General features: G+C 43.3%; 1 protein-coding gene across 1 annotated transcript in view; it reads left to right on the top strand.

The window, feature by feature from the left end:
• Positions 1–711: 711 nt before the first annotated feature.
• LOC124545412 overlaps positions 712–24,608 on the top strand; it is a 133,867-nt gene continuing 109,970 nt past the window's right edge. The window contains exon 1 of the mRNA XM_047124330.1: positions 712–862. Coding sequence (XP_046980286.1) covers positions 805–862 — 58 coding nt within the window. The 5' untranslated portion in view covers positions 712–804. The remainder of the gene's footprint in view (positions 863–24,608) is intronic.

The raw sequence follows: 24,608 nt of genomic DNA, 5'->3' as shown, positions 1-24,608 counted from the left end.
AGCCATGTCTCCGCAATATCCTTTCTTTCAGGAGTGCTAGTCCTGCAAGGTTTGCAGGAGAGCTTCTGTAAGATTTGGAAGGTAGGAGACGAGGTACTGACAGAAGTAAAGCTGTGAGGACGGGTCGTGAGTCTTGCTTCGGTAGCTCAGATGGTAGAGCACTTGTCCGCTAAAGGCAAAGGACTTGAGTTCGAGTCTCGGCCCGGCACACAGTTCTAATCTGCCAGGAAGTTTCATATCAGCGCACACTTCGCTGTAGAGTGAAAATCTCATCTGGAAGCAGTGAGAGAGGTTAACAACAAGGCTCTGGATTATGGAGATCGAGATTTAATTCAGTTGGGAGTAACCACGTTCAGTGTTAGAGCAGGAGGGCATCGCGTGTTTCCCTGACCTAGACAACAATGAACCAAAACGAAAAGCTCAGATCGCGCGTCAGCAGTTGAAGATCGACAACGAGCACGTAGCACAGTAGCCGTCAATAAGTCAGCAGTGGCGTAGCAGACACACCTTGCTCTAGGGTGACTAAAGGACGCCCCGGTATTGGCGTCAACCAGCTGGAGACGTCCGTCCTTGAGGCAGAGGCGGCGCAGTGGCCTGTGTGGCTCGGGGAACGCGCGGAGAAAGTGCGGCGGCTGACCCACATGGCGGGCCGGGCCGGGCCTTCTTCTTTCACTCGCTCACCCAGTGCTGCGCCGCCAGCCGTCTCTCACAGCCGCTAGCCGCCGATACACGCCTTCGTTCCGTGGGCATGAGCACGCGGGCTCGCCGCCACCACTGCACCCAGTAGTTAGCGCTGCACCCACCATGGCTGTCGACCGACGAGTGTGCGCGCTGCTTTTCTTCGCATCTGTGCTCTTCTGCTGTGAGTATCCCGCCCGTGTTTCAGCTTATCTAGCTCAAGGGTTGGAGCGTCGAAATGATATTGTGCAGAGCCATCATTGACTACTGAAAGGAACCCAGGCGATCAGCGTAGTGACGAGAGAATGACATCAGTCTAGTAGCGTGCCCTAGGCGCAGTTTCCGTAGGGGCCCATTTTTGTGTCAGGCGAAAAAATAACGAAGTGCGAAAGAAGAAGGGAGGACAGAGAGCGAAGTAAAAGAGGAAGAAGAACGAGTGGAGGAAGGTGAATGGGAAGTAAGGAGGGAGTTGGAGAGCATTAAAGTGGGAGGGGTCTGGAGAACTGTGGAAGAAAATCACGAGGAGATTCAGATTGATCTGTGTTGAGTAACAGTTCCATAAGGTAGGGCTGCTGATAAAGTATAGATGTATCGATACTTTATTTAAAAATGTATCGATACAAGTCACCTATATTATTCCACCGACATATCGATATCAAAATGGCAATATCGATTGCCGATATTTTTATTTTTTCTCAATTTTCGGTTAATATTTGAAGCTATTCTTTTCAAACTGTAGTAGCACATATTTTTACTTTCACTTTGTGAAGGAGTCTTTCCAGTTTTTGAACTTTTATCACGTCCAGTGTTTTTCTTTGACTGTGTGAAGCAAGTATATGTAGCACAAAAGAAGAAGTCCGACTGCTCGATTGCACTGGCAGGTTGAGGGTGTGGCGAGAGGGGGGTGTGCCGGGGTGGCGGTATGAATGGAATACAAGACTTCCAATGCGAAAAATTTCTTCACGTCGGCATCCTTCAAAAACAGTTTCTGAAAATAATGAACTAAAATCTAAACGATAAGATTGGTCTTTCCGGTGGGCGGAGAAGTATGAGGGGATATGCTGACGTAATCAGCGCTCGGCACTATCAACAGAACCTGCAGCGTTTAGCTTCACCACGAAATTATGACACGTTAACTGTTAGTTTGCTAGCGTTGGCAGAAATGAAGAATCAGGGAAGTCCATATGAAGTGTTCCAGACAAATCCGATGTGTGACGAAACCGAACGACGGATCCATGGGACACATTTTATTGTGCCGCTTACGGGCACTTACCATTGTAAGCGAAGTGGTTATCGCCAAGCATGAACGTGCGTCGTTTTCCTTTCAATTCTTGGTGGATATGCAGACTGCTAGGTTGTTGATGCACAGAATGTCTAATAATAAATCAATAGTTAAATATACAGCTCTAAAGCCGGCAGTATACTGTATTTACAATGTGCAGCCGATATTTTTATAGGCAGCTACGTCGATACTTTTTTGTCTACATATCGATACATTTCTTCGATATATCGAGAGCCGATAACAACACTCTTTTAAATATCGATATATAGGAATTCCAATATTTTTTAAAAAATTACAACAGTTGTACCATAAGGCCTATCACTACCTAGTACGGAGACGTTTGTTTGTTGTCTTCAGCTACTAGATAGAGCTACTCTCGTTATGCCAAGTTGACCAATGAAACGAAAGTGTAAGAAGTATGCGAGTGGGTATTGGAAAGTAATGTCTCCGATATTTTTATGTAAAACTTTTAAAGCTTTTTTAATAAAACAAGCGCTATTTACATTCATCATGGGAGTCAACCTTTTTTTTTACCAACCACCCACTTTCATATCTCTGTTAGCAGTAAAATTTTCTAGCTGTCCACCGGTTCCAAAGTAATGGTGATCTATCAAGTGGAGAAGTAACTTTACTTTACATAACGTGCTAGCTGACAAACCCAGTATTGTCCGTCTATTCATTTTACTACATTTCTATTAGAAAAGAAAACAAAAAATGAGTTGTGTTTGTAGTTAGAATCCCGCATCATTTCTGCAAGCACAGCGCAGCTGCTTCACGTGTCTACAACGGGATTTTGTAAACATCTCTATGGCATCGTCTCTTTATAGGTCTATAGACGATGAATGTTTTCGACTACAGCCATTTCCACTTCGCAGGTGAAAGCTGTCATGTGTCAGGGATTCTCTTAAGTTGTCTCTACTGTAGAAGTGTGTATTAAGGAATATATGTTGAAACTTCATGCAAGATGCAGCATTTTTTCACGCATCTTGGTGTTTATGGCGCCATACCTTTTGAACTATGTGTCTTACAATGACGTATTTGTATAAGTACATTCAGTGGCTTATGTCTGTTTGCAAAGTATGTTGCGAGTAGAGTTAGCGGCAAGGAAATAATAAATTTCAGCGTCATGCATAATGTGGTAGTTTTTCATGCTTCTAAGTGTTTGTGACGTCATATCTCCTGTACTATGATAAGTAGGTAGTTCTTACCACAACTGATTGTTGCCAAACGGCAATGATTGGTTGAAATCGGTCCAGTGGTTTAGGAGAAGACGTGAATTTTTTTTTCATTTGTTGTCATTTCATTCCCCTGTCCCGATATGGGCGAGGGGTGGGCTGTCAGCAGATACAAAACGCCGCTTCTTCAGCCATACGAGAGTAAAAACTTTGAAACATATTTTAAAACAGGGCATGGTGTTTGACAAAATTAATTTATGACGTAATAGGAAGACACAGAGTGATTTGCATAATGTAAAATAAAAAAGGTGTATTTATTGTTTAATTAAAAGATTGACACCGATGAAATGGAAAATGAATGCTTCACAAAAGATAAATGACAGAAGGACAGTAGCATAAGCTAAAAAAGTAAAAAACAGCCAGTGTGTTGACTGATTAAAATAGGTACATACATGAGTGATGTGATGAGTGGACCTAGACTGTCAGAAAGAAGGGTATCATTGGACTGTAGCAGTTGGGGTAGTACGTAAGAGGGTGTTTGTGTGGGAGAATGTTTCGAGCTGGAATTCGGGAGAGTGAGGAGGGATGCCGTTCCAGAGCAAGGCTTAGGACGTGAGTGGAGAGGAAGGGAGCCCTCCCTGGAGCAGGTGGGGTGGGTTGTTGTAGATCTGGTAGGATCAGTATATATCAGGGCGGATTTCAAGGTCCGGCTAAGAGAAGGTGATTAAATAAAATCTAGATGGGAGATTATATGGAGGGCGTGGAGGTATATGTTGGGGGAATGTGGTCATAGAGGCGCGGCAGAATATCAGAAGTAGTGAACAAGGGGGAAACTAGGGGATGGGTAGTGTCGATTTTAAAGGTAACGCAGGATATTCAGAGGTCTTCAAGATGGAAGAGGACGGAAGGGAATTCGATAAGTTCCTAGGGGATGCATGTGGGGGAGGATAAGTGGATGCTAAAGGCTACGCGGAGTGCGTGGCGCGGCTACGCGGAGTGCGTGGCGCTCGAGGATCTGTAGGGCGTGATAAAAGGAGGGAGGAGCCACATTTGTATAGCAGAGGATTGGTCGGATAAGAGAATTGCATAATGATTAGCTACGTATGCACAGTGGCCGGTAGCACTGTGACGAAACATGGTTTGGCAACCCAGTGCCGTCGTGTAAGCCTTCAGACTAAGGCGACCAAATCATTTTTGGAGAACATCGGGACACAACCGGCAGTACTCAAACGTACCCAGATTTTTTGATGTTTTAATTGCTAATATTAACGTTTTCCTAATACATTTTGGTAAGCCGGCCGCGGTGGTCGAGCGGTTCTAGGTGCTTCAGTCCGGAACCACGCGACTGCTACGGTCGCAGGTTCGAATACTGCCTCGGGCATGGATGTATGTGATGTGCTTTGGTTATTTAGGTTTAAGTGGCTCGAAGTTCTAGGAGACTGATAACCTCAGATGTTAACTCCCATTTTGTTAACCCGATGGCAGCCTGTTTACTATTAGGATAAACACAAATTTACTCTGATTTATTTCTACAATACCTGTATATATATCACGATTTTTCAAAATATTGTGTGGTAAGTGGTGCGACAGTCGGATAGTTTTCATGACTCTTCTCAAGTTACAACGCCTGAAAATGTTACAAGAGTAAAACTACTCTCCAGCCACAGTACCGCTCAAAATAAACTATTGTCTCAGTGTACTATCAAGACTGATACTGTGATTACCATGAGACTATCCAGGTTACAGAAATGAGTTAAAATGTATTAATTTATCGTGTCGTGTTCGTTTAATAGACCGAAAAATGTACAGAATTTCATAAAACATATATAAAAACTGAATTCTGGGACATTCTAGCGTCCCGAAACAACTTTTCGGGACGCCGTATGATATAATGAAAAACCGGGATAATCCAGGATTTCCGGAACGTTTGGATACCCGACTTTAGACACATCAAAGACTGTAGCAGTACACTGGATTTTTCAGGAACGTTTAGCTGTGAAAAAAAAGTCAGTACCCGGCGGTTTCCGCATAATCTGGCTAAAGGTCAAAAAGAAGTCGGTGTAAGGACAAAAAATGGTTCAAATGGCTCTGAGCACTATGGGACTTAACATCTGTGGTCATCAGTCCCCTAGAACTTAGAACTACTTAAACCTAACTAACCTAAGGACATCACACAACACCCAGCCATCACGAGGCAGAGAAAATCCCTGACCCCGCCGGGAATCGAACGCGGGAACCCGGGCGTAGGAAGCGAGAACGCTACCGCACGACCACGAGATGCGGGCTTTCTGTGTTCACTCTGGTCCAGTCCTCACCCCTTTTTCCCACACACTCCTCCACATCTTTCAACCAACTATCCTTTGGTCTTCCTGTAGGGCATTTCCTTCGCCTCCATCTCATGTATATTCTTGGGAATCGTCTTGTTTTCCATTCTCTTTAAGTGCCCTTACCATCTTAGCCGCTCCTCGTCTGTAAGGGCTCCTTTTCCACTATTTCCCTTAACCTGTTATTCCTCATCCTACCTCTCCTTGTTACTACTAATCCTACTTCTCAGGAACTTTATTTCACATGTCTATAATCTGCTTACGTTTTCTTTCCTCATTACCCATGTTTCAGATGCATACGTCAATACTGAGATGTAGTAACTTCAATATATTACCTCTTAGCTTTACATGGACATCTTTGTTTCAAACCGGACTCCTAAGTCTTCGCAAGAATGTTCTGCCTGTCTGCCACGTTCGTTGATCTCTTTCTCATTTCTCCCATTTTCTTTGGCACATTTCCAAGTACCTGATCTTTCTATCTACTTCAGTTGTTCACCTGCAATTCTTATTTCGTTACGTGATCTATCTTTCCTTCTAATTATGACCAAGCCCTTACATTTATTTACGTAAAATTTCATTCCATACTGTTCCACAGTTTCTTCCCAAGCATACAGCGTTTCCTAAATCTCCTTCTCCCTGCTACACAGATCAAGTCGCCCGCGAACATCGTTGCTTCCATCTCCTCTTCTCCAATTTTTTCTTCCACCTTAGTCATTATCTCAACAAGAGCATAATGAAGAGGGGAGGCGACAAAGCACTGCCTTGTTTCACAGCAAATGTTTGCTGAAACCAATCCACCCTTTCATTTCCCACTTTCACACAACTCAGACTTCCACGGTACATCTCCTCACTCAGTTTGTTGTCTCTTTTTCCGTTCCTGCCTTTTCTAGTACTTCCCAGACCTTTCTTCTACAGACGTTATCAAATACTTTTTCTGTATCGAAAAGGCCATCACATCACAACTAATAATACAGAAATCATAACAAAATCAAAAAAACTGGTATCATCAAAATGTCGAAAAAGCTGTTATTAAAAGTTTTTCGCGAAGCACTTATTCATTTCCCGTAGAATACAGCTTGGGAAACCCTACTTTAGACGATGGAAGAACAAGTAAGGTGGATGGTATGCAGCAATTTGTCACAAGTCATTAATGAAGTCAGGAATAACAATCGAAAATAACATATCATTCTCCATAATGACAATGCCAGCTGTTACACAGTGAGGCAAACAACTGTTATCTGACAGAAAAAAAACCACTGAAAAAATGCCTCATTGCCCGTATTCACATAATTTAATTCTCTATGATTCGTTTTTGTTTCCTTGTATTGAACACCTTGTATTGATCACCTCCTGAATCTGCTGAATTGTTCCAAAATCAAGTTTGACGTAGCAACATGAGACTGAAGAAATCTTCTCGTATAACGCAACGCGCTAGCTTGCGAGGCAGGGATGTGAACCAGGCCAGAATCGGCAGGAAGATTAGGGTTTAATATACCGTCGACACCTAGCTCACTAAAGGAGGAGCACAGGTTCGGAATGTTTCAAGGATGGGGAAGGAATCGGCCGTCAACTTTTAAAGGAACCATCCCGGCATCTGCCTGAAGTGATTTAGGGAGCCGGCCGTTGTGGCCAAGCGGTTCTAGGAGCTTCAGTCTGGAACCGCGCGGCCACTACGGTCGCAGGTTCGAATCCTGCCTCGGGCATGGATGTGTGTGATGTCCTTAGGTTAGTTAGGTTTGAGTAGTTCTAACTTCTAGGGGACTGATGACCTCAGATGTTAAGTTCCATAGGGCTCAGAGCCATTTGACCATTTATTTTTGATTTAGGGAAATGGCGGAAAACATAAATGTAGGTGGCCGGACACGGATTCAAACTGTCATCCTCTCGAATGGTGAAGATTACTTATCATGAGACCATGTTGAAGATGACTCTTTCCCGGCACGCATTTCAACACCAAAAACGGGCGAAGATATCGAAAAATTAGATAATCTGATTCGATCTGATCGTCAGTTGAGTATTAGATCGATTGCTGAAACTGTAGGAATTGACGAAGAATCGTAACGCAAATTTTCCGCAACCAGTATAACATGAGAAAAGTTTATGCGAAACTGCTGCCGAAAACTCTCACGACTGAACAAAAAGAAGCTGGTGAATATGTTTGCACTTAAAACTGGATACCATCGAAAATTATCCTAATTTCTTGGAAACAGTTATAACACGTGGCGGATCTTGGTTTTTCAATTATGATCCAGAAACTAAGCGCCGATCCATTCAATGGAAAGGCCCAACTCCAGCGCGAAAAACGTCGAATGAGCAAATCAAGATTCAAAGCTATAACGATTGTTTTTTTCGATATTAATCGAACTTTGTATTTTCTCTGGGTTTCTGAAGGTTAAACTATTAATGAGCATTATTATCTTGAGGTTGAGAAGAAACAAGAAAAAACGACTTTAAGTGTAGAAGAACAACTCATGGGTTCTGCATCAAGACAACGCATCGGATCATACTGCATTGTCTGTTAAGAGTGTCCTTGCGAAGTACAGTATTCCACTGCTAGACCACTTATCTTCGTCTGTGACTTCTATCTATCCCCAAGGTCAATGACTTCTATCTATCCCCAAGGTCAAATTTGCATTCAAAGGAACAAGATTTCTGTCCGTTGAAGCAGTGAAAGGAAAAGCGGCACATGCCACAAGGAGCTCACAGAGGAAGAGGACCAGCACCGTATCGTCAATGGAAAAATCGTATGGAGAGTTGTAGGGATAGAGGAGGGGAGTATATTGAGGGTGGCAGTCAATATATATATATATATATATATATATATATATATATATATATATATATATATATGTTTTTGAAAAAAATGTTTTGCAGCAATAGTCCCGTTATTTTATAGCCACGCCTCGTATGATGACTGACTTGCCCACTTGAAAATGACTGCGTAGACGAAATTGACCTATAGTGGCTTAACTATACGGGATGTTTCCCATTTCTTATTACTGACCTCTAGGGCTTGTAGAGGGTACGAGATGGATAAAGTTTTGCTAAGGAACCCATGTCCGGAAATGTGCTAAGAGAAACCGGTAAATCCGTAACTCTGCGGACGACCCGCACTCTCAAATTTGAAGAAGACGCCCTTCGTCACCTAGTAGACAACCTGACGGCAGTACTCGACACAGCCCATGCCATGGGCCCCTACAGAGCACACGGACCAGAGCTCATTGTGTCCGCTAAGTTCAAACCGTAACGCTTGAGAGTTGAAAGTGATCCGGTCTTCAAACTTATATAGCATCCAAAGAATACATTTCCGGACATAGGTTCTTAATGTAAACTTTATCTTAAAATCTTCCCTACAACCCTTAGAAGCCTGTAATACGAAATGTGAAACAACCTGTACGATGTTTAAGGAAAATGAACAGAATCGTGGAAAACAATGTCGTCTTTCCAGAAATTGTCACAAAATTGATTTACAAGTTACCCTTTCTTTCACTGTGACCATAGAACAAACTGAAAACTACGGCATCTGTGTTACTAACGCAGAGAACACGGTAAGTGCCGTAACCCAGTTTCTCATAAACTTCGTTCAGTGGATGAGGGCTAAAAATAAGTGAACACCTGTCTCGGCTTATGCGTAGATATTCCACCGTTTCTAAGAAAACGTCGATCAAAATTTTTGACGTACTTGATGTGCCTTTTAGGGAATAAACAGTCTCGTCGAAGCGGTGGCGGAATTCGGAGCCCCATGTTCGAAGCCCTATTGTTACTTTAATTTTTACTTTTAGTTTTCATTTATCTAGCCAAGTCCTTAGAAGACTACTGCTAGATTGTTTCCCACTGTTGTTTTCAGTGAGATTCTTGTAGTGTATCTTGATTCATAATCAACTGCAAGCCCAAGTTTCAGAAAAATGATTCCTTGTGCTTCGTTCGCTGCGAAATTGTTGCTGATGTGTGATATCTTCAGCAATGTTAACGACGTTTCTTCCCCGTGTGACATTGTTGCGAAAAAATGTCGCTATGGCAAACCTGCCTAGACGTGATGCTCTCTGTGTTCGGAATTTCCTTGTTTCCAATGTTTCTACGATTGGTATCATCCAAGGGAATGATCCAAATCTTCCTGTAGAATAAACGCAAGTATGAAATATAAGAGTTAAGAACTAATATTAGAATATGAAAATTTAAAGAGACTGTAGCCCCTGAAAATACCATACATACATATATTATAAAATAAATATATGACACTTATTGTGAAAGCCAGTTGTGATTTTACAATTAGTATAACGCCCTTATATCTCCTGAATTGATAAGAAACATTTGTCTAGTAAACTTCTATGAACATGGGTAGATCAATGAAAAAATGAAACAAATGAAAACACTTTCGATCACAGGATGTGAAAGTGAGGAGTGATGCTAGTCACTGTGCCACCAGCTGCGCTGGGCTATCTTGTCCCAAAAAGGCACTGAAATTATGTCGGAAACCTTGACGGTTCTTTTCTCAGCAATGGTCGCGTACCTACGGATAAGCCGAGACAGGTGTCGTTTAATTTGGCTTCTCTTGCACTGAGCGAAGTTTCTCGGAAATCGGCTTACGTCCCTTGCCGTGTTATGCTCGTAAGCGAGTAACTCGAGGCACAGTATCCAAGTCATGATTGCAGGTTGCCTATCTAACGTCTTCCAGGGGCAAAAAATTTTGTTTTCAATATTTCGCGTAATTATTTATTAACCGAATTTCAAAATGTAAAATGCTGTCATGATCTACTCATCAAGTTTAAAGCAGTAAGACTAGTGTTACAGTTAGCAAGTGTGTTTACTCGTATGTTCCTGAGGCAGCGTAATACATGGCGCACTTAATACCTGGATTATATTCATTCAGAATGAGAGCACTTACTGATTTCCAACAAAATATTAACGTAATTTCAAACCTTTATGAAACTTTTTCTCGCTGCCAACCCCCACAAAATGATGGAAGTACAAAAGTTAATCGCTAACTATATATTCGTTGTTCTTGCAGTAAAATCCAGCATCAGGCTTGACGTTACAGTTTTTTATTGCTTTACTACTAACTTGATTCGCAAAGCATTTGGCGTATCCACACATATCAATGAATGTACCTATAAAATTATATCATCGTACGACACACAGTTCAGGAGATATGATTTCATAAACATTCGTATGCCTGAAAAACTATCATTTGCGTTAAATGGAGCGGTAATTACCCATACTATATTGATCGAGTATTTCACAACGACAGCAATTAGCGACTTTCGAGAAACTTTAAACAAAATTTCAAACCTTTTTTAAACTTTTTCTCATTTCCACCTTTAACGTAAAATAATTAACACATTAACTCATTTGTAAAGCAATCACACAGTTCGATTCTTTAAAGAACCGGAGGAGTGCCGATAACTGCCTAGACCACTTCAGGGCCGTACATCATGCTTCATAATTGGAAAAAAGCAGCCTGCATTATGTGCTTACCCCTCTATCTCCCTCACCTAACGTTTTGCAGAAGTCAAGGTGTCCTGCGGTGGGAAACTGCGTCAAAGTAGAATCATTGGTCTATGTTACACTTTTGCTGTAGTTAGTAACCAGTAAGCCTGCACCACATATTCTTTTAAAGACTCGGACACTCATGTATAAAACAGCTTCAAACACTTGATTAGTTTACAATAAATATTTGGCGTAAACTTGTAAAATCCTTGAAGACGCAAAACTCTTAATACTTATTATCTTAAACCTTCAATGTAACATTATTCACATTAATGAGTAGATTATGACAGCATTTAAACTTTTTAAATTTTGTTAATTATTGTATGATGCGCAGGATGCCAAGTTCATATGACACTGGAAGCCATTGTATAAGGAACCAGCAACTGGAACCCAGTGACCCTTTTAACCGTTATCTCTATATATAAAAGGCAATGTCCTGAGTGGCCGACTCATCACTACCCAGCCCACAGTGCTTGAAATTTGAAGATGGTGTTGATTTTCTGCTGTTGACATTATTTAAGAAGGGATTTTTCGAAATTCCGTCCCTAAGGGAGTCAAATAGAGGGTGAATTGTTTTCAGAAAATATGTCGCCATAAAGGCAATTTTGAAGCTAGATGCACGAAAATTGGTATTTGGTTTCTCTGTCAGAAATTAAAGTACATGCATTAGCACTTTTGGAAAATCAGCCATTAAGGGGGTGAAATAGCGGGTGAAATTTTTTAAAAAATAAATCATTATTAAAGTCCTAATAAAGCATTTTTACCGCTACATCTATGAAAGCTGGTATAGGACTTCTGGGTTAGAAAAAAAGAACACCGTGTTTCAGTGTTTTTTTGGGAATTTAATCCCTAAGGGAGCGAAAAAGGGGCTGAAAATTTTTGTGTAAATAGTTAGTCATATTTACACATTTTTGAAGCTGAATCTATGAAAATTTGTATTCGACTTCTTAAGAAACATGTGATTTGGGATGAAAGCTTCTATGGAAATATCACTACAGGACCTCATACTGCAAAATTAACGAAGACCTCCGACTCTAGCAACCAGAATCACGTTTTGGTCAAATGTACATTCGGAAAAGACCGTGCTTCCATAGCATTAATTAGCGTGTTAAGTTTAGAAGATGTTGTAATTTGTGAACAACATTAAAATTCGATTAAAGGAAAACAAAAAGATTCTGCGCAGACCATACACGCAATGACAGCGAAGCAGTGGGCGTCAAATAAAAATTTCGCGTGGCTCAACGGCTCGCAACAAGTCTTTCAGTTAGACTCCACTTCAGCGACTTTCGTGACCCGAACATAGCCGAGTTATCCAAGAGGGGAAAGGCAACCTACAGTTTAATGTGGAATCCGAACCACGTGTCGAACCGCCAATCTTCCCATAATCGAGAGGTGAATGGTATGTTAAAGGCAGGCTGAATAAATCGGTGGTCCAATCGGGATTCGACCACGTCATATTTAGGTTTCCACGCTCTGCGATTTTCCGGTAGACCTCCAAGCCCAACTTCACCCGTTTAGTAATATAGATTAACATTCCGTGCTCAATGCATGTGATTTACTAGGAGTTTGTCGATAGCAGCTCTGTTATGGATGTTTGTTTATGCGGCTGTCGTTTCACATTTCTCTTTGACATTCTCTGCGCGCAAATTTTATCCTTCATTTCCCCTAGCAACGTTTTTGCATACCGTGTTGCGCCTGAGTGAGTTTACTTTTTCCTGTCTTACTTTCTTTTTTTTTTTTTTTTGGCAGCTGAGATTTGCAGTGAGTTATGCATGCTGTCTGACATCAGTCACAGTAGCTCATCGTATCCCAAGCAGGAATGTGACTTTTGTCATCGGTGCTCTAGCCCATATTGGGACCTTCGTTGAAAATCCGTAAGGCCTGCTATGACTGTAAATCAGAACAACGCTTCAGCGATCTCAAACCCACTTCCAGCTTAGAAAACTCTCATGGATATATTACAAAAAAGAGTGCAGCAGATGATGGAAAAGTCAGAAAACAAGCCCTGTGCATCAAGTGTTTACATCTGGAACATCAGACGCACCTCTCCACGCCCCGTATCACGGTGCTCAGTATTTCCTTTATGCTAGTTTTCATAACTGTGCTCGTCTTTTTGTCCTTCTCTCTGGTCGCTCCTGGGCCCCATAAATATCATTTTATCGTCCCCATTCTCTTCCTGCGAATGTTCCCGTCTTTAGCGGACAACGCAGAATAAAAATACATTAAAAACACTGTACTCATGCTCTAGCCCATCCTGGGCCCGTGCAGAAACTATCAGTTCTGATAACTCTGTTTCTCGTGAGGAAGGCGTAACATATTTTTCTTTCTTATCTCCGCTACCTTTTGTGTGCTTACCATTTTTTACAGACTGTTACGTACCTCCAATAAACTTACTCTGTTTGTATAAGAGTTATGCATGGCTTGCAGAATGGACCCCATTATCTCATTGTTACATTATTATCGTTCATACGATTCTTATCAGACAATCGGTTTACGAGAAATCCTCATTTCGACATAAATGTCAAGATTTATCGTACCCACACTACTTATTCTACATTGGTATTTAGCTTTATCGGCTCTTTTCTTTTCTATTGCTATTCCAAAATGCTAGTAAAAAGGAAGAATTTTGAATCTAGTTTACTAATAAAAACTTTTCGCGTGGTTTTTAAGAATGGCAACGGCCTTGCCACAGTGGATACACCGGTGCCCGTGAGATCACCGAAGTTAGGCGCTGTCGGGCGTGGCCGGCACTTGGATGGGTGACCATCCAGCCGCCATGCGCTGGTGCCATTTTTCGGGGTGACTCAGCCTCGTGATGCCAATTGAGGAGCTACTCAGCCGAATGGTAGCGGCTCCGGTCAAAGAAAACCATCACAACGACCGGGAGAGCGGTGTGCTGACCACACGCCCCTCCTATCCACATCCTCATCTGAGGATGACACGGCGGTCGGAAGGTCCCGATGGGCCACTTGTGGCCTGAAGATGGAGTGCTTTTTAAGAATACTGTGCGCTAAGAATGGCCACATTTCGAAACATCTCTCTCTTCTATAGTTTGAGATGACGAAAATTCTACAAACTACTTTTATTTTCTTAGCAAATGAAATATCAACTTGCGATCTCTCCTGGATTATACTCTGTTTTCTTCTCTGACACTTCATTTATTTTCTGAAACCAGAACCACTTACTCGCAGTGCCTGTAACGATGTTCGCACTACAGTGTACTGAACTTTTAAATAGGCTCAGGAACATTCGAATTAAAAATACAGTATGTACTGAAATGTATCCGGACATTCTTGTCTAATGTATAACTGACCACTAGATGTCACGATAGGCGGACCCGCCAGTATAAAAGGATGCGGAGAGTATTGTGTTGTCAGCTGAGAAGCTGTAACAGCTAAATGAGTCGGACTGGAGAGGTCAGTGAAATCGAGCGTGGAGTAGGCACTGAATGTCACATACGTTAAAAAATCCATCAGGGTCATTTCAACCCTTCTAAAACTGTCCAAGTCGAATGTTGATGATACGATTGTGACGCGGAAACGCGAGGGAACAACTGCAGCTTAACCAAGACCTGGCAGACCTCATGTACTGACTAACAGGGTTGCCGAGCATTGAGGGGGATGGTTGTAAAAAATCGTACGAAATCAGTGGAACGAATCCCTCTTGAGTTCCAGAGTGCTACTGATAGTCCAACTAGCACAAAAACTGTGCCTAAAAGTTTAAAAGAATGGGGCACGATGGCCGAGTATGTTCATGGTTTCGTGGCCCAAGACGGCTCCATTAAATAAATATCGGGTGTGCAGCCGCATAAATTCATCATCATCATCTTCTTCTCCTTTTTCTTCTAATATTTCGGCCGTATCTCGTTCAGCCATATTCAGAGTGCGCCTAATCACTGACGCTCCAGCATCCGCTCCGTCCTTTTTAAATTCGCGGACCGTGTTACTACGCATTAGGCCACAAATACAAAGTTGCCAGAGATTTTGATCGGTGGTGAAGAAAATACACTCCTGGAAATTGAAATAAGAACACCGTGAATTCATTGTCCCAGGAAGGGGAAACTTTATTGACACATTCCTGGGGTCAGATACATCACATGATCACACTGACAGAACCACAGGCACATAGACACAGGCAACAGAGCATGCACAATGTCGGCACTAGTACAGTGTATATCCACCTTTCGCAGCAATGCAGGCTGCTATTCTCCCATGGAGACGATCGCAGAGATGCTGGATGTAGTCCTGTGGAACGGCTTGCCATGCCATTTCCACCTGGCGCCTCAGTTGGACCAGCGTTCGTGCTGGACGTGCAGACCGCGTGAGACGACGCTTCATCCAGTCCCAAACATGCTCAATGGGGGACAGATCCGGAGATCTTGCTGGCCAGGGTAGTTGACTTACACCTTCTAGAGCACGTTGGGTGGCACGGGATACATGCGGACGTGCATTGTCCTGTTGGAACAGCAAGTTCCCTTGCCGGTCTAGCAATGGTAGAACGATGGGTTCGATGGCGGTTTGGATGTACCGTGCACTATTCAGTGTCCCCTCGACGATCACCAGTGGTGTACGGCCAGTGTAGGAGATCGCTCCCCACACCATGATGCCGGGTGTTGGCCCTGTGTGCCTCGGTCGTATGCAGTCCTGATTGTGGCGCTCACCTGCACGGCGCCAAACACGCATACGACCATCATTGGCACCAAGGCAGAAGCGACTCTCATCGCTGAAGACGACACGTCTCCATTCGTCCCTCCATTCACGCCTGTCGCGACACCACTGGAGGCGGGTTGCACGATGTTGGGGCGTGAGCGGAAGACGGCCTAACGGTGTGCGGGACCGTAGCCCAGCTTTATGGAGACGGTTGCGAATGGTCCTCGCCGATACCCCAGGAGCAACAGTGTCCCTAATTTGCTGGGAAGTGGCGGTGCGGTCCCCTTCGGCACTGCGTAGGATCCTACGGTCTTGGCGTGCATCCGTGCGTCGCTGCGGTCCGGTCCCAGGTCGACGGGCACGTGCACCTTCCGCCGGCCACTGGCGACAACATCGATGTACTGTGGAGACCTCACGCCCCACGTGTTGAGCAATTCGGCGGTACGTCCACCCGGCCTCCCGCATGCCCACTATACGCCCTCGCTCAAAGTCCGTCAACTGCACATACGGTTCACGTCCACGCTGTCGCAGCATGCTACCAGTGTTAAAGACTGCGATGGAGCTCCGTATGCCACGGCAAACTGGCTGACACTGACGGCGGCGGTGCACAAATGCTGCGCAGCTAGCGCCATTCGACGGCCAACACCGCGGTTCCTGGTGTGTCCGCTGTGCCGTGCGTGTGATCATTGCTTGTACAGCCCTCTCGCAGTGTCCGGAGCAAGTATGGTGGGTCTGACACACCGGTGTCAATGTGTTCTTTTTTCCATTTCCTCGAGTGTATAATGTGCAAGAATAAGATGTATGACTGCGCAGTCGATCCACGCTGGGATGCCGATGCATCACTGTGAGCTGCACAGTAACGATGTCTTTGTAAGTTCACTACAGAAAGCACCGGATTCCAAGACTTGTCCATGATGAAGCTGCTATTTCTGTCGATTAAATTCGTCACTGAGCGATTTCAATTGTCTCTTTCACCACCGAGTCCCAGAAGGGTGAAGTACACGCTAAAAAATGGTTCAAATGGCTCTGAGCACTATGGGACTTAACTTCTTAGGTCATTAGTCCCCTAGAACTTAGAACTACTTAAACCTAACTAACCTAAGGACATCACACACATCCATGCCCGAGGCAGGATTCGACCCTGCGACAGTAGCGGTCGCGCAGCTACAGACTGTAGCGCCCAGAACCGCTCGGCCACTCCGGCCGGCCATGTGGTGTCGAACGTTAGCTGAGCATGAGGGGTAGCCCCAGCTCATGGTCCAGCCGCGTGACTGGAAATTCCATGCTGACGTTGTGTCGATGAAGGAGACACGCCGGGAGTGCCAAAGATGGCAGACTTTGTGAAACCTTAATGGTAGACGTTTCACATAGAAATGAATAGTAGCCAGATGAATCATGATACCTCAAAAAGGGACATGTACATTACTAGTATTTGCACGACGATTCTGATGGTGTAATCAGATTTTCAATATCTTTATTAGTTTAAAGTTTAGTATCTAACTGTAAATTATACAAGTAACACCCAGCAAAGAATTTCCAAAATCTTAACGGTTCATCCGATTTCGTCGATCGACGTGTCTTTAGAAAGTTATTAGTCTAAACCTAAATTAGTTTGAATTACAGGCATGTAACTTGAATAGTACATGGGTTATTGGGGGACAAAGTGGCCGATTACTATCGATCGCGACAGTCGTTTTCGTACAACATAAAGTGACCAGTGTAGTGTCAGTCACAGCCGATTTATTGGGCTGTAACAGCCGGGTGTACCTGCAGTGTTCCGTACATCTTTCATGGATAGTGGGAGTCGTCTGTTGGATGTATGAAACTCCATATTCACAGAGGTTCTTGTAAATCCCAGGCTTTCGGAGCATTAGATTATTTTTAACAGTACTAATGAGCCCTGCCGTCTTTGGTGGAGGACGAAAAATCAGTTTTACTCGGTGCTTGCTGTGTCGCCAAGGGTAGTCCCTTTTCGCACTTGGTGCCTAATTTGTTTATGGAAGACTTCGAGGAAAAGGCGCTGGAATCCGCTACCTTAAATCTCACAGTATTTTAGAGGTATGTTGACGACACGTTTATGATGTGAACGCATGGCGGAAATAAATTACAAGAATTTTTAAACCATCTCAGTTCCACCCATGAACAAATCAGATTTACGATGGCAATTGAAAAGGAGGGATGCCTTCCGTTTTTGGACGTTTTGGTTTGGCCCAAAGATAACGGCTCCTTGGAACATACAACGTACTGGAAACTGACACATAGAGGTTTATATTTACGTGTAAACATCTGCCACCATCCTTGGCAGATAATGAGTGTTCTCAGAGCTTTGATTCATAGGGAACACATTGTTGCTCATGAGAACAATCTGCAGTACGACCTGTTGCACTTAAGAGAATTTTTGAAACGAACGGGTTTCCTCCAAAGCAGATAAATAAGGGGTTACAAATGAGATCAAAGATGGCCATAAGCAACGCAGAAGAAGACACAGAAAGATTTAAATCCATAGCTTTCCTGCCATATGTGGGAAGCCTACTGTCAGAAATAGCATGGATACTCAGTAAGCTCCATGTAAAATAGATTTTCCGTCCTCCACCGAAGACGGCAGCACTCTTGTGTTCTGTTACAAACGATTTAATGCTCTGGAGGGCTGGGGTTTACAAGATCCTCTTCGAATGTGGCCTTTCATATATCGGCCACACGACTCGTACAGTCCATGAAAGATGTATGGAGCACTACAGGTACACCCGGCTGTTACAGCCCAATAAATCGGCTGTGGCAGAACACTGTATTGACACTGGTCACTCTATGTCACACGAAAACGTCGAAAGTTTAGCGTCTGCTTAATCTATCTAGGGCTAGGTTGTTAAACACGCAACTGAAATTCGCTTAGCGACGAACTTAATTAACAGAGAAAGCGGCTTCAGCGTGAATAAGTCATGGGATCCGGCGCTTTTCAGAGACGTCGTGACGGTGCAGCTCACAGTGATGTACTGACATCCCAGCGTGAACCGACTGTGCAGCCACAGATACAGTTCACGTACGTTGTACTTACTTTGCAGCCGATCAACGTCTCTGGCTCTTTTGTATATGTGGCCGCATGCGTAGTGGCACGGTCCACGAGTTTAAAAGGACGGAGCGAGTGCTGGAGCGTTAGTCTTTCGGCTCATTCTGAAGATGGCTGAACGATATACACCCGAAACATTAGAAGAAGAAGCTAAATTTATGGAGCTGCAAACCAGGAATGTAATGGAGCAATGACTGAGCATCTCCTCATAAGCCACACATTTCTGTCGTGAATGCCGAACGATGCCTGAGACTGTTTAGGGAGCAAGGGCACTGGTCATAGGTTAACTGGAAACGAGTGATTTAGAGTGATGAGTCACGCTATACCATGTGGCAATTCGCTAGAAGTGGATTGGGTTTGACGAATGGCTGGACAACGTTACCTGCCATCATATGTAGTGCGAACAGTGAAATACAGAGGAGGTGGTGTTACGGTATGGTGTGTTATCTGTGGTTAGGGCGTGGTCCTTGTTTTGCTGTAAATGCGGAAGGGTACCAGCACAAACACATTTTATAACATGAGAATGCTCCCTGTCATAAAGCAGCATCTGGGAGACAATGGTTCATGGACATTATCATTCCTGGAATGGGCTGTCCTGCCCACAATCCCGATCTGAACCCAACGGAACACCTTTAGGACGAGTTACATCGTCGACTTCGCACGAGACCACAGCGTCCAACACCGCTACCTTCTCTGGTTTCTACTATTGAGAAAGAGTGGGCTGCTATTCTCCCATAGGCATTCAGAAACCTCACTGAAAGTGCTCCCAGTAGAGTTCAGCCTGTCATGAGCCAGAGCGGCCAGAGACAGCGGTCATGTGTGCGTGAGGTGTCCTTGCTCGTGTGAGAGCGTGTGTGTTTTCTTTCCTGAAGAAGGCTTTGTCCGAAAGGTCAGTGTGTAATAGTCAGTTAGTTTCACCTGTCTGCAACTCAACGTTTCATCTTTACAGTGAGTAATAATATATCCTTTTCATAATATTGTTGATATTTCAACCTAGAATTTTCATTTTTTGAAGGCTTGCATACAGTAAGTCATTTCAAATGAATATCGGTTGCAGCAGCTATGCTTAGTGAAAGGACTAGTACGGAATAACCTCGTGCGGATAGCTGAATCAAATAAGTATTTGGGCTCAAGACCACAACAGCAAACCCCTTCTCTAGCTTAATTATTGTAAATGATTGTAGGGAAACTTATGCCGTGTTACTGTACTTATCACAGTCCTTTCGATTGGTTCTCTTCAGAGGATTGTCCACCCGAGCTGTATTTGTTGACTGGGTGTTAGTACAACCTGACAGTTAACATTTTCCACTGGCAGGTTGAACTTGAACAGGGAGAAAAAATCATGTTCCCTCGAGGGGCAAGAGAAACAAACGTCTTCTAGGCAGTGCGTCACTTGCCTTTTGGCTCAAGTCTCACACAACTGGATGGCAAGAGGTGTCACAGATGTTGCCTGATAGCAACGGTTTTGCCTCACCAGCAATACACCCCTTTGGTATGCACCACATGGTGATGCTGGAAGGTGTTTCTCATGAAGCCTTTTTCCATCCTCGAGATCCGCGAAGTTAAGCCAAGATCCAAGACATACAATATTCTATCGTCAAGCCAGTCACTGGTGGCTGAAGTGTGTCCAAATTTAGATAATACGTTAATAGTTGGTAGAGCAGTTGCCAGCGAAAGGCAAAGGTTCTGGGTTCGAGTCGCTATCCGGCACACAGTTTTAATCTGCCAGAACGTTTCATATCAACGTAGACTCCGCTGAATAGTGAAAATTTCATTCTGGAAACATTTCCGAGGCTGTGTCTCTGCAAGTTTTGCAAGTAAACGTCTTTGATGTATGGTAGGTAGGAGATGAGATTCTGGCGGAGGTGAAGTTGTGAGGACGGGCTGTGAGTCGTGCTTGGGCAGCTCATTTGGTACAGCACTTGCCCGCGAAAGGCAAAGACCTCTTATTTATATTGCATTTATCGCGAATCTCTCCCCCAGCACAAAGTCTCAAGCGCCTGGAGAAAAGGCACAGGTGACTCCTATATATAAGATTACAGATAAATGTCCTTAACATTCTTTTGCTGCAGAATTCCTGAACAAATTTTCACTTCAAATACAATAAATTTCCATGAGACCAAATACCAGTACGATTTTAGAAAGCATCGCTCAGGAGAAGTCAACTTTCTCTTTTATCACAAGACACCCTGCGAATTATGGATGAAACAACACGGTGCCCCACTGCAGACTGTTAGCGGACGTACGAGTTTACGGAATAGGTTCCCAAATATGTGCGTGGCTCGAGGGCTTCTTAAGCAACAGAACCCAATACGTTGCCTCGACGGTCAGTTTCATCAGAAACAAGGATACCGTCAGGACTGCGCCTGGGCGCCAGGGAAGTGTGATAGTACTGCTGTTATTTTCTATATACATAATGATCTGGTGGACAGGGTGAGAAGCAATCAGCGGCTGTTTGCTGATGCTGTCGTCGTTGGTTAACTGTAAGAGGATGCAAGATAACAGGCAAAAATTCTAGTTGGTGTGATGAATGGCAGACGGATCTAAGTGTAGAAAAATATAAGTTAACGCAGATGAGTAGGAAAAGCAATACCATAATGTTCGAATGCAGCGTTCGTGGTGTGCTACTTGACACAGACATTCTGATTAATTACCTAGGTTTAACGTTGGATATGAAATGGGACGAGCCTGTAAGGCGAATGGGGGAAGGCGAATGGGTAATTTTAGTTTACTGGAAGAGTCTTAGGAAAGTGTGGTTCACCGTAAAGGAGGCGGAATATAGAATACTATGCGACCCATTCTTGATTATTACTCGAGTGTTTAGGATCCACACAAGGTCGGAGTAGAGAAAGACATCGAAGGAATTCAGAGGCGGATTGCTAGATTTGTTACTGGTAGGTTCGATCTACACACAAGCTTCGGGAACTCAAGTGGGAACATCTGGAGGGAAGGGGGCTTTCTTTTCAAGGAACGCTGACGAGAAAATTTAGAGAACAGACATTTGAAACTGACTGCAGAACGATTCTACTACCGCCAACATTTATTTCGCGTAAGTACCACGAACATAAAAAAATTAGGACTCTTACGGAGGAACGAATATAGTCGTTTCTCACTCACTCCGTTTGCGAGTGGGACATGAAGGACAAATTATTAGTAATGGTACGACTTAATCAACGCCATGCGCCGTACGGTGGCCTGCGTATTTTGTACGAGTATGTAGACGTATTTACGCAGACAAAATAAAAGAAAGTCATCACATTTATGTATGATATTTTTTCATCTGTTAATAACAGAGATATCAGTATCGACTTCTTTCTTCAGATGCAACAGTGTCAACTTCTCCTGCTAATCTTGTAGACACAGAAGACTGGAATTCAGTGGAGTTCAATCTGCAAAATCCAGGGAGATCGGAGAAATTGCAGTATGTAGAACTTATCCTTTATCTGCTCGAACATCAGTCTAACAGTCGTCCTCTGCCGATGTTTATGGTTTCATACGTCGCGTCTCATAAGGAGAACACGGAATACAGCACCGTTACTGCAATTCCTCTCTGCCCATTCAAACTAGTATCGCAACATACCGCAGTATTTCCTTATGGTGAAGGGAAAACACTTCTTCGGTTGCATAAATTGGCATAAGTCCTCAAATGCTCTGTTGCAAGACCTGCCAAAAGAAAAAAAAGGATGGAAAGGCAGGGCTAGCGAGCCAAACAACCTGACTTTGGTTTTCAGGCGGTTTTCCACATCCCACTAGGTAAATACCGGGCTTGCACCCACGTCACACCTCAGATACATGCTGTACAAACATTTAGAACACTTGCACGGGAGATTTACTCTAGGCGCTGTCACTTAGCGTACATAGATTCCGTCCTGGTGTATGAACAAGAGATTGTTGACCATAGATGTCTAGTCCCTTTAAACCTCTAATCAGCATCATCATATATCGTTCCCTGTCCACTTCAATAATGGTCATTATTGATGGAGAAGAATTATGAAGTTTGCAGACTCTTATAGGCCTACATGTTTTAGTAAATGTGGACATCTGCCTATTGACATTAAGCTACTCGTGAAGCATATGCAATGTTGTGTGATAATTGTAAAAGGCTGTAAACTATTTCATTAACTTGCGTTATGATTTCTCAACACAATAGTGACGGGTGTAAGAGACCTTCTCACGGCTAATAACTACAAGAAGCAATGAACAGATTGACGAGAAACTCCAATAATGACAATAGAGTCCTATGGAAAAGCAGATGCATGACAAAAGACCACACTTAATATTTAAAACTGAAGTCAGGTGTTACGTTCAAGCGAGCGAGTTTTCGTTGTTTTTATGACGCTGTACTCGTTTTCGGCAGGAACACAGTTCAAATCCCTGTCTTACCACAGTGAATTTCAATTTTTCCACCCAACATTGTCCAACTGAGCTAGTGCTTCATCTCCTATAATGTCGATGCTGATACCACATTAAACTCTTACATTTATTTCCTTCTATGTTCAAGATTTTGTAATTTCATGTAAGTATTTTTGTTCCAACTACATCTATTCAGAGCACACATGCCTATGATTTACGGAGAGAACCTGTTCATAGCCCAGCTGTTGAGGTATGTAGAGCAGCAGTAACAGTTGGTGCCTTCGTGGACCTTTTCCTGGCAATGGCTGTCTCAGCTCCAGAACAGCAGCTTTCTCCGGCTGCCCGTCCACTCCCTATTTTCGTAAGGTTTACGACCCAGCTCTTTGATCTCATGGTGGCGACACTTGCATCCGTCCTCTCAAATAGTTTCCATCACTCTCTCTCTCTCTCTCTCTCTCTCTCTCTCTCTCTCTCTTCGTCCTGCTTACACCCTGTTCTCATTCTGTAGTTTGAAACTTTCTCGTCTGCCGTACGATAAACAACTAACGTAGTCATCAACAGAGCACGTATATTTCCAGAAGTAGAAGATAATTGACTTAGAGTTACAAAGCTGAGCATTCCAACCAAACTCTCATCGGTATCCATTATCCAGGGATTAGTAATCTTAAAAAATTGTGGGAGAGACTTCACTATCGAAAGGTGTTGCACGTGAATGTCATGTGCTAGGGTTCGAATTCTTACTTGGTAGTCATTCTTAACTTGTCACATGCTGTCAACACAGCGTATAACCCCACCAAGGATAAACAGAATTCCTCTCAAGACCAGCGAAAATGATATAGTTAGAGAAATGACCAGCAGTGACCCAATATTTTTAAAGAAGATATCAGATAGAGAGAGAGACAGACAGACCAATTAGTACCAGTGTTATGCCACGCTACTTACAAGGGGAGGCCGCCAATTGTGAAATTCAGATTCGATTCATACTGCGCATAATAAAAGCTCATGGCCAGAGGTGTAATGTGGCAAAGCACCAATATGCACTTCTCAGCCGTTGTCGAGAAAATCGACAGTTAAAAGAAACCGTTGCGGTGAAATACTCTCTACGATTTGTCATTTCCTACAGCGTCGTGGCGCAGCGGTAAGCGCTCGGGTTCGTAATCCGAAGGTCGCCGGATCGAATCTCGCGCCATGTAATTTTTTTTTTAGTATTTGTTTTTTGTAATATAATTCCCGGCAATCAGTTGCAACAATTATGCATATAATGAGTTGTTGAAAGTCGTTTGTCGTGGAAAAACTGGCGACTTCGAACATGATTATGTTTTCCGCAAACAAAGTTGTATTTCACAAATGTTATTAATTATCTTCATAATGTTTACACGTGTAGTTAACGGAAGACGTAGAAACGATATTCCGAAACGAATACATATAGTGTAAGTCAAACGTTCGAATTAGAGACCCCACGACATATATATATATATATATATATATATATATATATATATATATATGAATTACAAAAACAAATACTAAAAAATAAAGGTTGTATGCCGCGAGATTCGATCCGGCGAGCTTCGGATTACGAACCCGAGAGCTTAC

The sequence above is a fragment of the Schistocerca americana genome, chromosome 8, assembly GCF_021461395.2.
Source record: "Schistocerca americana isolate TAMUIC-IGC-003095 chromosome 8, iqSchAmer2.1, whole genome shotgun sequence".
NCBI lineage: Eukaryota > Metazoa > Arthropoda > Insecta > Orthoptera > Acrididae > Schistocerca > Schistocerca americana.
Note: the sequence above shows the minus strand (reverse complement) of the source record. Positions and strands in the feature narration are given on the sequence as shown.